Source organism: Stenella coeruleoalba, assembly GCF_951394435.1.
Source record: "Stenella coeruleoalba genome assembly, chromosome: 11".
NCBI lineage: Eukaryota > Metazoa > Chordata > Mammalia > Artiodactyla > Delphinidae > Stenella > Stenella coeruleoalba.
Window position 1 is genome coordinate 66,635,079 of NC_137157.1, and position 16,451 is coordinate 66,651,529.

At 38.6% G+C, this 16,451-nt stretch overlaps 1 protein-coding gene across 2 annotated transcripts in view; it reads right to left on the minus strand.

Moving 5' to 3' along the window:
- Positions 1-16,451, minus strand: part of ANO6 (anoctamin 6) — a 200,745-nt gene that overhangs the window by 72,939 nt on the left and 111,355 nt on the right. For both annotated transcript variants that reach the window (XM_079938006.1, XM_079938007.1), the window contains 3 exons: positions 1,764-1,829; positions 689-976; positions 353-466 (listed from right to left, as the gene is read on the minus strand). In XM_079938006.1, the coding sequence (XP_079794132.1) occupies positions 353-466; positions 689-976; positions 1,764-1,829 (468 nt within the window). The remainder of the gene's footprint in view (positions 1-352; positions 467-688; positions 977-1,763; positions 1,830-16,451) is intronic.

The following is a 16,451-nucleotide window of genomic DNA, read 5'->3' on the forward strand; positions in this document are numbered from 1 at the left end:
ATCATCCAGCTAGGACGTGGCACAGCAGGTAGTTCAGCCTGAGTGTATGCTCTTAACTGCTAATCTACACACTCCACACATTAACTATGGGTAAGCTACTGTTCATTCCTTTCTTTGTTCATTCATTCATTCATTGACTCATTCATTCACTCATTTAAACTGAGGGGCTTCCCTGTGCCTGGGATTCAGCATTAAACAATACAACATGGTTCCTGCCCTAAATGAGCTTGTAGTCTTGCAATACGTCGTCTTCATTTTACCAAGGAAGAAACAAGGTCAAGAAGTTAGCCCTTCCCTTCTAACACTGGAGTACACATTAGATAGTTTATTTCATTTCTGCTGTTTGACTTACATCATGGAGAGGGAAAGCTGCCTTGTAGATCCCAGAGCTTACAAGTTTGTTAATCCCAAACTTTTTAACGTTGTCCCTTACTTGATACTTGATCCGAGAAAGAATGAAGTGAACCTAAAAAGATTGCAAAATAGAGTGGGTGTTTTATACAGTGTAACTAACCAATCACTGTTTACTATCCTAACAGGAATCTGTAGGCGTATTTCTTTTCTTTTCTTTCTTTTTTTTGGGGCAGCTTTTAGAAACCAAACCAAACCAGCCAAACTAAACCACTAATCATCCAACAGCAGGTTCTAAATCACCCAACAACAGCAGCTAAATTGTGTTTAGACTTACAATGCGGCTTCTGGTGGCTGGATTGAAGAATGTATCTCTATCTTGAATGTAAAAGTCATTCATGCGGTTCTTCTCAAATGGGGCAGTGAAAAACTCTTGCTCTGGCTTGATGATACTTTCATCCACTTGGAGGACTTTGGTAAACCAATTGAAATTATCGAAGGCTGAGGACCGGGTTTTCAGATCATTGGGTTTCAGAGGCAATTTGATGTGCATTATCTCAGCATACGTACATAGCACTTCCCATGGAGCATGTACTTTTACAAATACAAGCTTGTCATCCAAAAGCTATATTGGAAGAATGAAAACACAAACCAGAAAACCAAACCAACTATTTTCACAGTTTTAAAACACAGATTTCTTTTTATGTTGCATAGTTCTTTCATAAAATTACCAATATTTTAGATGAAAAAAAGCAAACGTGTTAATTTTTAGTCCAAACTAGTTAAGTAAACATAAAAACACTAGTCACTGCAGTGTTATTGGAATAACAATTTTTTAAATTTCTTAAACCTAGAAGACTATTTATTATATATCTGTTCAATGTCATGTTACATGGCCATTAAAAAGAATTTAAAAGAATTATATTTATTGATATAGAAATGCATTTACTATATAATAAAGGGGAAAAAGCAAATTTAAAAATTGTGAAATAATAATTTTCCTTTCTGGAAGGGAAAAAAATATATACATCTGAGCAAAAAAATGTTTAGAAGAACTGTAAGATTATTTATGGATAATTAAGGTACAGATTCCACTATTCCTACATTTTCTATTTTTTTTTTTTTTGGTAAACTACTGTTTGTATAATGAAAAAAATCTTCAGAAAGGTTCTTGAATAAATACATTTATATGGATTTATTATTACATTCTTTGGCTATTAAAAAAGATCTGCTGGCTTTTATGAGAAACAAATGTATATTCTATAATGCAGATTTTGATCGACTCCCTTCCCAGCTGACAGCTAAGGTACGGCTGGGGTTACACGTTTCGAATGCCATCCCAGCATCCCGAGTGACACGGGGGTTCCCAGCAGCAATGGGCAGCCAGCGGCTGGGAAGGGTCTGACACTTACCGATCTGGTTGCTTCTAGCTGCAGACCGTCACAGATGAGGTTAGATTCATATGCTCGTCTTTTCCTCTGTCAAAAGGAATTGGAAAATACGTTAGGCCTCCAGTTTTACCAAGGGAACAAAAAGTTGTTTGTTTGTTTGTTTTATAAAAAAATAAACAACAAACCCATTTGAACCCGATGAAGAGACACATTTGCTCTAAAGAGCACAGAAGCAGTGAAGGTGTTCTGGCTATTGGTGACTGTGGGTTAGGATTCCTCAGATGGAATGCTGTGGAGAATAACTGGATTCTCTCGGCACTCTGGAAGACCCTTGGTTGTCCCTGTGAGTTTATGGCCATTTGAGGTGCATAAAAGTCTCTGGCTTTGGCACAATTCCAAGGACCTTTTTTGGCTAATAAGAGGTTTTGCACACAAATAGAGTTTTTGGAGTCCCATTCACTGATGTCATTTACCAGAGTTACAGTCCAGATCTGACAGTGTATGTTATTAAAATTATGTTTCTATACCAGACATTCAAACAGTTCAGTTTTGGATGTGTCTATTTCATCTTTGCATGCCTTGACCAAATTCAATTTTAAAAATACAGACAATTTCGGCAAAATGCAAATAAATTTTTCTCTCTGCAAGAATGAAATGTTTCTGAAGCTAAAAAAACACCTAAATCTACACAACTAATTAACTGATAATATATCTGTCCATATTGTATGACCATTTAAAAAGATACAGGATACACCTTATTTATTGATATTAAGTTCTGTCTGGCTAGGCTTTTGCTAAGCTGTGTGCTAACTTGTAAGGGAAGCATGTAAGGGAGAGACTCATTTGACCTTTGAAAAGAATGCTTTTGATGATGAAGGAGTTATGCTGCTTTATGAAAAGAAGAAAATGAGTGGACATAGAGCTTAACCACACAGGGTCTGAAACCAGCCTGCCTGGGTTCAAATGTGATGCCATTACCTATTAGTTCTTTGACCCTTGGACGGAAACCTAAACTCCCTTGCCTCATTTTCCTCATCTGTAGAATGGAGAAAACTTCACTGGCTTCCTTCTGAGGTTCTCATGAGGATTATATGATTTAAACCACATCAACTAGAATTTCCATCTTTAATAATCACAAGAGGTGAATTGGACCAATTCTCCCACTGAAGACAACTGAAAAAGCTGCGTTAATTTCAGTTTTAACTTCAGCGTTCAACAAGAAGAATTACCGGGTCATTGTCTAGGTAATCCAGTGGGTCAGACAGGGCACTCTACCCAGGGAGCAACACTCAAGATTTGCCAACTGTGAATGGGCAGAGGGGGTGCTGAGCTGCTGTGCTACAGACAGTGCCTAGAACATGAAAAGCACCTAATAAATGTAAAGTAGGTGCTTATGTAAAAGGTCAAAGATGAAAAAATACACCTAGCATTTGACTAAATGTGAGTCCCAGTGGAATCCCTAACATATTTTGTGGAAGTATTAGAAACAGAACATTGCTTTATTTTCATATGTTTAATGAATAGTTACATAGTATTTACTGTGCCAGACACTGTTCTAAGAGCTTTACAAATATAACAAACTTATTTGTTACAACTTGAGCACAGAAGAGTCACTTAGAGAAAAACCAGCAAGTGCTATAAATGAACAAGCCGAACTTGCCTAGAAAAGCCCAGTGAGATGAGAGCCAGGGGGCCTGGAGGTGCCACTTTCCCATTCTGTTCCCAGCAGGTGGCCGTCCACTCTGCCAGTCTCCCATCCCCCATCTCTGCAATCCACCCTGCTATGTTTCTCAGCCCTCTCCACCCCACATCCACCATATCCCCAACGTCAAATGGGAAGCTGGTTCAGACCCACCTTGCTTTGTACCCAAGCAGTATTTCTTAGACCCAAATCCTTATATTGTGATTCCTGCATGGCAGCCCAGTCCTTGTTCCTGATGGCTTCTTCCTTTACTACTGTGTAAAAGCTTTTCTGATCCTTCAAACAACGCTTGACAAAGTGCTTGGCACAAGTATATGCCCAATATGTGTTTGTTGAAAGAATATACTCAACAAACACGTATTAATTTGTTCTACAAACATTTCCTGGGAGTATCCTTCAAAGTGCTGAAGATTCAAAGAAGAATTTGAAAGTCCGCCGTAGAGGAACTACAGAGAAACTCAGCGTTCAGTGACCTAGAATTCCCCAATACAGAAGGACTGGAACACGCATTCATGGGTCTACGGCACTGTAATGGACATCTGTCATTCTTTCTGGCCACTCAACATTTTAACTCCCAGCACAGCCCACGTCCCCTACAGCAGATAAAAACAGAAACACTCCCGTTCTTTGTCTCCTATGAAGTTCAGCTACTGGCACATGAGCTAGGCGCTATTAATCAGACCACCCACTCTAGACTCTGAGTCAGAAGCTAGAGATGCAAAGAAGTCAGGCCACGCAGAACCCGTTCTGGGGTAGCTGGGAGAGCGCATATCTGTTCCAGAGACAGCAGTGACAGAGGTTTTGGCAGGAGCTTTGGGGGAGCACTGCTGGTCAGTGGCGCCAGAAGCAGCTCTGCGCCCCGGGGAGCAACCACGCTTTCTCCCAGACCAGCTGTGTAGTGGGATTTGGGGCATTGCCTCTGGCAGTCTCGTCTCCAGGCTTGTTTGTCCAAGCCTTCCAATGAACCTGTGAGCCCCCTAACATTCTTCTGATAAACTCTTTGTCTGCTTAAATTAGAGCTCATTTCTGTTGCCAGTAAGAATCCTAAAGGAGTAACCACGAACTAGGGAACACTTGTTAGCCTAAAACCGAAATCACTGTGCAGTGGAGGGAGGGGTGTTCTGTGTAGACCGGACACTCTGACTTCCTCTCTTTCCAGGGAGATGACTCAGCCTGAGGCTGTACAAGGGGCAACCCAGATCATCTCACGAGCAGGTCATAAGCAGAATCCAACTGTCTTCTGTATCCTCTAGGAGTCAGGAATAATTTCAGTTAGGACGTGAAGGCTCAGACCCAAGGATTTTAGCTCTTATGAACAAACGTCCTCCTTCTAGTTAGAAGACTAGGAGAATCATTCAAAAGAGGGGCTTCTCCTGTGGCTTAATGGGTGTGTGGACAATGAAGTGCTGGTAACGAGAAACCACAAAACTGTGTTAACTGGCTTTACTGGAATTCCACGGTTCCCATCACAGGCTGCCATGAGGCACAGCTGTCTCCTTCCTTGCCCCCCTCCTCCACTGGGGAGCGGTTCCAAACTTTGAAGGTGCTCGTCGCATTCCACACCTCACTCCCAAACTCCGCAAGTGCCGTCGCCTCCTTCCTCAGACAAATGCAGCCGCTCACGCAAAGTCCTGCACATGCCTTTCTCTCTACCTCTCATAGGTAGACACCATCTCTCTTCCGGTGTCAGGAGATTACTCCCTTTTCCTATCCTTCCTGAGCTTGCTTCGGCAATATCATTTCTTCTCTTCAGTCCTTTCTCCTCATTGCTCATAGCCAACAAACACCTTAAATGTTTCCCATCTTTAAGAATATGAAATCCTGCCTCAGTCCTGGCTGCTCTTCAGTTACCATTGCCGCCCCTAGAGATGGCTGTCTTTTGATCTCGATATCCTTGGCGCTTAGAATGGGTGTAAAGTAGAATAAACAGGAAATAAATGTCTGGTGAAAGAATGAGTAAGTTGAGTGGATGGTCGGTGGGTGGTTGCCTGTTATGTGGGGACTGACTGAAGAATACAGATCACTGCAGTGCAGCAACTGGGCTCCTCTTCCCTGAGGGACCCTCCACCCCCAAATGCTCCATGAACTTTTACGTACGGGCATTATAGGACATGACAGAGAAGGACAGATACAGTTTAATTCTGGAATGTGCTAGCACCAGATAGCTCTGGGGCATCCAGAACAGGAAGAGGCTTCCTGACCCCTAGGAATCTGAATTATGAGATGACAAAGGGGGGCCAGTTCAGAGAACCTGGAAGGAACCGGCCCCGTGAGAGGTCAGTTCTGTCATCACGCATACCAAACACAAACTACTCCTGTCTCGGCTGTATCAGCTGCATCAACCATGACCGTGACAAGCCACATAGTGCGAGTTAGACATAGTTCCTCCTCTGTGGGATTTCTAGTTGAGGTCATGACTCCTTATCACCTTCACAGGACTCTATCCTCTCGATTTTAGTCTACCAGTTGCCCCTTAGCTCTTGTAGTACTGGTCTTCCTTTTACGCCTGGGCATAATGGTTAAGATTCCGAGCGAAAATTCAAATCCGGGTTCTGCCATTTGCTAGCTCTGTGATGTTGGGCAAATAAACTCTGCAGGTATCAGTGGCTTCATCTCAAAGGTGGTAAAGGAAATAGCTTCATCTTGAGGTTTTTTTTTTTTTAAGGATTAAATGTGATCATGGGTATAAAGTCCTCAGCATGAGGCTTGACACACAAGCTCTGTAGACATGTCAGCCAACATTACCTTCTTTCTCTGCTTTCAAATACGCTCAACCTCCTTTATTCCTTAAAAAAAAAAAAAAAAAAAAATCCTCTCTACCTTGTAAGCCTTAGAGGCTCACCTCTTTTAATATCAAACATCAGAACAAAAATAAGCAACCCCAATCACTTGGCTTCCACAATGTGCACCCAGTGACATCTTAATCCCTCTAGTGGGATACCAATGACACCATTTTACCAGAACTCCAGGAAATGGATCTTAAATATGAGTCATTTAGCCCTCCCTCTTCTTGACTCTTTATACCACTACATTGTCCTGGTCCTCAGACTACTTTCTTTGATATCTGATGGATGTATATCCTTTTCATTCTCTGGAGAAAGAATTAATATTGTTAAAATGGTCATATTACTCAAAGCAATCTACGGACTTAAGGCAATCCCTATCAAAATATCCAGGACATTTTTCACAGAACTAGAACAAATAATTCTGAAATTTATATGGAACCACAAAAGACCCAGAATTGCCAAAGCAATCCTGAGAAAAAAGAATGAGGTAAAGCTGGAGGTATAACCCTTCCAGACTTCAGACTATGCTACAAAGCTACAGTAATCAACACAACAAGGTATTGGCTCAGAAAAAGACACACAGATCAATGGAACAGAATAGAGAACCCAGAAATAAACCCATGAACTTATGGTCAATTAATCTATGACAAAGAAGGCAAGAATATACAATGGAGAAGACAGTGTCTTCAACAACTGGTGCTGGGAAAGCTGGACAGCTACAGGTAAAACAATGAAATTAGAACATCCCCTCATACCATACACAAAAATAAACTCAAAATGGTTTAAAGACCTAAATATAAGATATGACACCAAACTCCTATAAGTGAATATAGGCAAAACATTCTTGGACATAAATCACAGCAATATCTTCTTAGATCAGTCTCCCAAGGCAAAAGAAATGAAAGCAAAAATAAACAAATAGGACCCAATCAAACTTAAAAGCTTTTGTACAGCAAATGACACATCAGTGAAAGGAGAAGACAACCTATGGAATGGGAGGAAATATTTGCAAACAATGAGACAAACAAGGGGCTAATATCCGAAATATATAAACAGCTCATACAACTCAATATCAAAAAAAGAAAAAAACAAACAACCTGATTTAAAAATGGGCAGAAGACCTGAACAGACATTTTTGCAAAGAAGATATACAGATGGCTAACAGGCACATGAAAAGATGCTCAACATCACTAATTATTAGAGAAATGCAAATCAAAACCACAATGAGATATTATCTCACACCTGTCAGAATGGCTATCATTAAAAAGTCAACAAATAACAAATGCTGGCAAGGATGTGGAGAAAAGGAAACCCTTGTACACTGCTGGTAGGAATGTAAATTGGTGCAGCCACTAGGGAAGCCAATATAGAGTTTCCTCAAAAAACTAAAAATACAACTGCTATATTATCCAGCAATTCCACTCCTGGGTATATACTGGGAAAAAACAAAAACTCTGAAAAGATTCATGCACCCCAGTGTTCATAGCAGCACTGTTTATAATAGCCAAGACATGGAAGCAACCCAACGACTAGCTTAAAGAAGACGTGATACATACACAGACGCATGCACACACACACGATGGAATATTACTCAGCCATAAAAAGAATGAAATACTGCTATTTGCAGCAACATGAATGGACAATAATCTCAGCAACAGAGATTATTAGGCTTAGTGAAATAAGATACACAGAGAAAGACAAATACTATATGATAGCATTTATATGTGGAATCTAAAATATAATACAAATGAATGTATATACAAAACAGAAACAGATTATTTTTTAAATTGTTGGATATTTAGGTTGTTTCTAATTTTTCACAATTATGAAGGTGCATGTAATTTTAACTTCTTTAATATGTACTGCTGTACTGCCACAGAGAAAAGTTGTACTAATTTATCCTATTTTAGTTCTTATTTGGTTCTTTACAAAGAACTCCTGCGAAATTTACCTGGTATCTCTCAATAATTGGTAGACCTTGGAGTTGGTTTATAATGCCCTCTATTTTACTACTAACTATAAATACTTAAATAGTTGAATCAAGGATAGAACATTTTTATTTGCTTAAACATGTTAACATATCACCTTGGTGTAACTCTGATAAGACAGTTCTTGTTATTTCCCTTTGGCATGGCAATTCATAAAGAACTAGTGGAATATTTTAAAAATTGATCAAAAAATTTTCTTGGTTTGTCAGGTAGCTAAAGTAAATTAGCATATGTGCTATATTTGTCAAACAGGTACATATCAGGAGAAGACTGCTTACTTAAGAAAAGATTGCTTAAATTTAACATGAAATCATCAGCTTTACTGCTCTGTAGAATTTACACTTGGATAAGTCACAGTGTTTTCTTTTTTTTTTAATAGATCTTTATTGGAGTATAATTACTTCACAATACTGTGTTAGTTTCTTTTGTACAACAAAGTGAATCAGCCATATGCATACATATATCCCCATATCCCCACCCTCTTGAGCCTCCCTACCATCCTCCCTATCCCACCCCCTAGGTCATCACAAAGCACAGAGCTGATCTCCCTGTGCTACGCTGCTGCTTCGCACTAGCTGTTTTACATTCGGTAGTGTATATATGTCAGTGCTACTCTCCCACTTTATCCCAGCTTCCCCGCCCCCTCCATGTCCCCAAGTCCGTTCTCTACATCTGTGTCTTTATTTCTGCCCTGCCACTAGGTTCATCAGTACCATTTTTCTTCTTAGATTCCATATATATGCATTAGCATACGGTATTTATTTTCTCTTTCTGACTTACTTCACTCTGTATGATAGACTCTAGGTCCATCGACCTCACTACAAATAACTCAATTTCATTTCTTTTTATGGCTGAGTAATAGTCCACTGTATATATGTGCCACATCTTTACCCATTCATCTGTCAATGGACACTTAGGTTGCTTCCATGTCCTGGCTATTGTAAACAGTGCTGCAATGAACATTGTGGTACATGTCTCTTTTTGAATTATGGTTTTCTCAGGGTATATGCCCAGTAGTGGGATTGCTGGGTCATATGGTAGTTCTATTTGTAGTTTTTTAAGGAACCTCCATACTGTTCTCCGTAGTGGTTGTATCAATTTACATTCCCACCAACACTGCAAGAGGGTTCCCTTTTCTCCACACCCTCTCCAGCATTTATTGTTTGTGGATTTTTTTGATGATGGCCATTCTGACTGGTGTGAGGTGATACCTCATTGTGGTTTTGATTTGCATTTCTCTAACAATTAGTGATGCTGAGCTTTTCATGTGCCTCTTGGCCATCTGTATGTCTTCTTTGGTGAAATGTCTATTTAGGTTTTCCACCCATTTTTTAATTGAATTGTTTGTTTTTTTGATACTGAGCTCCATGAGCTGTTTGTATATTTTGGAGATTAATCCTTTGTCCATTGTTTCATCTGCAAATATTTTCTCCCATTCTGAGGATTGTCTTTTCGTCTTGTTTATGGTTTCCTTTGCTGTGCAAAAGCTTTGAAGTTTAATTAGGTTCCATTCGTTTATTTTTGTTTTTATTTCCATTACTCTCGGAGATGGGTCAAAAAAGATCTTGCTGTGGTTTATGTCAAAAAGTGTAACAGTGTTCTTGACATTTAAAAAAATTAGGGTAGAGCTGTCTTCCATGTTAAAAATGAAAGAAAATTAATATTGCATACTGCCTGACATAGCCATTGCTCAATAAATATTTGTTGAATATCTGAGGCCACACAAGTTTTAGCTAAAAATTATCTATGTGCCTTATTGGAACCCTTACATGTAAGAACCTAAACCTATGTTTATAGTCTATGATGTGTATTTGGCAGCACAAAATGACTAAACCAGACTCACTGGTTCTGAGAAAAGCCCAGCCATATACTAGATGGTGCTGTAAGTTCCTCTATCTCTAGGGGAGCAAATTCACTGGGACTGTAACCTGGATCTTTTTTTTTTTTAACCTACTTCTAGCAAATCCAAAGTGACTGTAATCATTGAGGACTTATGGACATCACAAAAAGATGCATATGATTCTACTACTGTCAGTGGAGAATGGTCCTGGGGGTTTTAAGTAGAGAAGGACAAGAGCACTTATCCCACCCCAGAAACTGGAATTTTATTCATACCTCTTTGGGGATGTTAATAAAGCTGTCAGAGAAATAAAGAATAAAGCAATCAAAATCACAAAGGACAGACTGGCATAATTAAGGCAGCTTTCTGTCCCCTAAGCACCTGAGATTACACATCTCGTTCGGCTTGATAAAGTCATTGTTGGGAAGGACTTGCTTTTGAATTATACAGTAATAATACTGATTTTAAACACCAATTTTTACCATTTGCTTTATGTCACCTAGCTTTTAAGCATAAAAAGCAGGGGTTGCAATGTCTAGGAAGTAAGATTACTAAATACACTGTGATGATAATAAATCAGCATAAACAAGTAGGGATTAATGAAATATATGAATAGATTAATTTCAAATATTCTTCCAGCTTTGTTAGGAAAAATACTCACGGTACCATCATTGTATTTTTGAATCTGCCAATCTCTGTTACGCCTATGAAGATGGATGAGAAATAAGACAAAGGTACATAATTTGTGCAAAAAAACTACTCTCATTATTCAAAGTGCTTCTTATTACTTATATATCATGTGCGCAAGAAGGTCTGGTAAGCAGGAATAAATTATTTAATTGGGACTTAATTTAAATTCACGTGTTGGTGATAAAACATTGAACATTAGCGGGCCTGATCTGATGAGGGATTTACCCAAGTAGGTGAGGTATGTTCACAAGGGACAGAAAACAGACGAGCATCCTAAATGGTAAGCATAGAAAGGAAGTGAATATTTACCTGAAGCTTATTTCCAACTTTTCTTTTTAAATTAACATTTTTGGTGTAATTACAAAAATAAACAAATGGTAACTCAGAAAACAGATGTTTTCTGAGAAGGAAAAAAATCATCTGTTATCAATCCACTAAGACAACTATTGTAAATACTTCAGGGCAATGTTTTCCAAACTAACCTACCTGTTTATATGAACAACCTGGAGCGCTTGCTTAAAAGGCAGATTCTAGGGCCCCTCTCCTGGAGATTCCGGCTCAGTACGCACAGGATGGGGCCTGGATAATCTAGTTTCAACAAGCAAAGCAGATGACTCTTATCATCAGACAAGTTTATACTATTTTTTTAGGACATATCTTTTCTGTGCATATAAGCAGCTTTCTTTTATGATTATTTATCCCCTTCAAGCCTGAGAATTTGGTATAGTTGATTTTTTCCAACCCTTCACCCTTTCACAGACGACCCTTTAAAAAGTGAGACACAGGTGACTGTTGGGACCAGGGCAAATGACAGCTTCATTCAAAACTAACTCATGAGGACTAATCGGGAAAAGGATTTTCTCTTCTCCACATCTTTCTGAGATGAAATGGGATAATCAGATTTTACTTTTCAGGATTTCACTGTCTTGTTTGTCTGTTTTTAAGGATTGAGCCCAAGGACACTTCCTATTTTGGAACTAAGAATCAAGATTCGGATTCACTGCTCTCGTGCTGAGTACTCAAAAATAAAACCAAATATGCTTATACCAGCAACACATCTTGTAGCTGTAATTTGAAACTGCTGATTCTAATTTAATTTATTCCTTTTAACCTACAATCTTAGTTTAAGCAAGTAGGGTGTAAAGGAAGACGATAAAAATATAAAGAGCTCCCTGCTTTAGTCTAAAATTTTAAGGACTTAAAGCTAAGCCTGATTTCATACCCGAAAACAAAAGACAGAACACCTACCAAAAGTTATCTGAGAAGGTGAGACCACCCAACGCTGGTTGCCATCATCACTTAACCTAGCCTAATATTTTTCATGGACTATTTGTAGCAAATATGTCATTACCAAGAATTTTTTAATATGATTCTGATTCTTCATAATCCCCTTCTGCCATCCCTTTATTTTTTCAATTTGGAGAGTGAAGGGCAACATTAAGTCAACTAAATCATGCCTTCCCCTTTAGGAGGCTCCAAGGGACAAATTTCTTTCTGGGGGATCTTTAGACCAGAAAGATTGTATTTCTTTTGAACAACCAGTTTTGCTTTTATTGTGTTGAAACTTTAAACCATGCTATTGACAACATCCTCTATTTTCTTTGGCTACTAGGAAACTCAGAGGCAAATTTGCAGATGAACTCTTCAGTTCTGAACAGGACCTTATGGTTAATAATAAATCATTTTATTTATTACTTTGACACATGACTTCATTTTCTTTTTCTGGCTTTTACATTTCTGTCACCTTGATTTCCTCATCTACATTTTTGGTATATTCTGTAAGTGACCTCAAATACTTTTTAGTGAATTATAAATAAACTATGTTAATGTAGTATTAGCATAAGCAGGAAGCTAATGACTATAAAAATGATACATTGCATGTTAAAGCCAATAGTGAATGATGTTTGAGTTATCTATACTGTTAGTTATCATCTTATTAACCACAAATAATCATATACTTAATGCACATAAGATTTACTGATAAATAAAGCAATGTGATCACCTTGATACAAAAAACAAAGCATTTGATAACTTTTAAAACCCAATTATAAAAACTCACAGCAACCTAGGACTAGAAGGGAACTCCTTTAACTTTTTAAAAGAAAACTACCAAAAATTTATAGTAAACGTGATGTTTAATGGTGAAATTTTACAACCATTTGCATCAAAATCAGCAATACAGTGGTGACTACTGTAAGGTCGGATCTTAACAAACGGCACTGCGAAACAGAGGAAAGCTTCAAGTGAGCTTTATTAGGGAGCGCTCCCGGGCGAGGTTCACTCTGAGAGAAAGGGGCCAGAGAAGTCGCACCCGGGTGAGGGTTGGGCAAGATTTTATAGGGGAAGAAGGGAAAGGGGTGTGGTGAATCTGGGAGGGCGCAGGGTGTTCCTTATTTGGTGGTCTTTTCGGGTATCCTGGGGGACCGTTAGTCCTGCACCTCGAAAGGCGGGAAGGCTGGGCCGGGTGCAAAGTCCCCAGGTCAGTTTCTGGAACTGGGTGGTCCGGAGAGTTTCGGTCTGATGCAACCTGTGAATCTGATTGTGTTCCCCTGCCTCGGGCCAGTTGGCCTTACAACTACTACGTGTTACTGGTTTTATTCAAGAGGTCTTAGCCATATCACTTGGACAAGAAAAAGAATGAAGTATAAAGAAAGGTACAGCAAAACTGTCACTTGTAGACAATATGGTCTTCTTTTGAGAAAACTTAAAACAAGCATTAGAAACTATTAGAACTAAAAAGTTTATCAAGGTAACTAGATACAACTTATAAAAAACCAATATTCTTTTTTAACACACACAATAATCAATCACAAACTGCAATTTAAAATGTCTGACAACAGCAACAAAAATTTAATATAATAGCTAATAAAATGTATAAGATCCTCATAGATATTATAAAACTTTACTAAAGTATGTAAAACCTCAATAAATGGAGTGACATACTGTGTTCAACAAATTAGAACTTTTTGATGAACTTTTAACCATTTGCAAAGAGATCTCATTTAGCTTCTGGGTAGAGTTCCAGCCTCATGATAAGTCATCTAAAACAATGGACAACAGTTTTAAAAGCTCAAAGGGGGCTTCCCTGGTGGCACAGTGGTTAAGAATCCGCCTGCCAAGGCAGGGTACAGGGGTTCGAGCCCTGGTCCGGGAAGATCCCACATGCCGCAGAGCAACTAGGCCCGTGCGCCACAACTACTGAGCCTGTGCTCTACAGTTCACCAGCCACACTGAAGCCCACACGCCTAGAGCCCGTGCTCTGCAACAAGAGAAGCCACTGCAATGAGAAGCCTGCACACCGCAGCAAAGAGCAGCCCCCGCTCGCTGCAACTAGAGAAAGCCCGCACGCAGCAAGGAAGACCCAACGCAGCCAAAAATAATAAATAAATAAATTAAAAAAAAAAAAAGCTCAAAGGATCTGTAACCAATTAGTCAGTTGTCTCACATAATTTGAAAGTTTGGATATAATTTAATTCAACACTCATTTTTGGAAAATTTCTTATTCTGTAGTCTCCACTGGCCAGATCCACTAAAGAATTCTTAAGGTCAGATATACAATACAAACTTATAATTCCATATATAAACTTTTCATAACCTTCAAGGAAATAAACTTTCCATCAACTTTTAGGAACGGATTCTGCTGATAAAAAAGTAAATATCGATAAATAGTAACACATTCAGGATTTCTTATACTGTTATTGTGCTATCTAGACCTTTCTACCCTCTTTACCATCATCTGCATTATACCATTACTTGGTCATAAACACATCTGTTTGAAGGGAGGCCAAGTGTCAGACAAAATGAAATTCAGAATCGATCAGTTCTGCCACTGGTTAGCAGTCTTGGATAAAGGAAATGGAAGAGAGCGTGACTAACAAAACTGAGCAGGAGGAGTTCGAAAAGTACATGGTAATTTGTTTTATTTAAAACATTTTTGCTCTTCACAACATAGAGCAAACCTATTTATATATATTTAATCATGTGCTGTGCCAGACATTGCTGGGGCTGCCTATTCGACAGCCATTCTCCCTTCCTCATTACTAAGAAAAGCCTGATGGTTTTGTTAGATACTGGGTGATCAGGTGATTCAAGAGAGGAAAGACTAGTCTTGATTAGTCTATGCTAATGATGGTCATTCCATTCGTCTTGCCAGTAGTTGGTTTAGGAACAGACCTGTGATAGACAGTCAACAGTAAAAGGAAGAGGGGAGCTTTCTTCTCCCTTCAAAAGGACCATGAGAAAGGGCATTCCCTCTTTCTGCCTCTGGATGTCTGGAAATGCAGCAAACATCACGTAACAAAGTGCAGACAGTTTAAGAACAGCCAACGTTTGAGGATGGCAGAGTGGAAGGATGAAATGAACCTCAATTCCTGATGACCTCATTAAGCCAATAAATTACCTAACTCAGAAATGCTCCTATGTCCGGGCTATTTCTTAAATGAGAGAATTATTATTTCCTTTTAGCATTTAAGCCATTGTGAGTTTGGTTTTCCTGTTACTTGCAGTAAAAAACAAAACAAAACAAAAACATTCAAACTGATTCTGTGCCACGGACAGCAGTACTAGCTAAGCAAACGCTTATTATTGGAACAACTTATGATCATCCTCATGTGTAATCTAAACGTAAATGGTTTATGCTTTTTAAAGGGAGGTGTGAAGTTCTGAGGTATTTTCACTAATATAAGGGGACAAAGTTACATGATATTTGGAGATTTGGAGTAGAAAAATAATTTCCATTTTGCTCATGTGCAGATGCAGTCTTTTGCTCTTCTATGTTTTGAATACTCATAGCCCTATCAGTTCTATCTTTCCCCACCGCTAAGCAAGAATTTAACAATACTTTTTAGATCAGCCCCTGGCAAAGACAACCTTGGTGTTGTTTTAGGAAATCAATATGATTTAGACATACTTTTTTTTTTCCCTCTCAAAGAAAGAAGAATTTTGAAATTGCCTTTCCTTGGCGTTACGTTAAATCCTGAATACGTCCTGACAGGGAGTATGATGGAGCGCGCAAATGATTTTCCAATTAATAAAAATGTGATTCCAAAGCTGAGCTTTGAATTCTAAATTAAGTAATATGTATAAACAGAGACTCAAAACACTTCAAAGCACAGCTTACAAAAGCCAGCATCATGGTGTATCAAGCCATGAGTTCAGGAATTGCCAAAATTAATGATGATTTTTTTTCTCTTGATTTTTGAGAGTTACTCCAGGACCTTTGTTTCTGTGTAAAGCAAATGCAGACCTTATTAATAATGTAAGAGGCTCTAGGACTCCTTTACCATGGCAGAGAAGCTCTTATCTAAAACTAGAACTGTTTCCTCTATACTTTAATGGATTAGGTTTGGTTAACTTACTTTATATAGTGCTCAATTCTGTTCCATTGGCATATGGATGCCTAATAAATATTTGATGATGGTGACCATGACTGCACAGAAGATATCTTAGTGTCCACAGGAAAATGATAAAACACTGTAAGCTAGTTTCCTCTAGTGATAAAATTATATAAAAACAGGAGAGTGATGCCTTTTCATACCAGTGCATTTAAGAAAACCCCAAATAAAAGGTAAGGTATAAGAATTAACATCTATTTAATTTAATTGTTTTATTTAATCCTAACCATAATCCTCTGGACTAGGTACTGGGATTCCCATTTTCCTAAATCTAAGATGTCACTGGTTGTATAGTGAGCCAATATTTTAT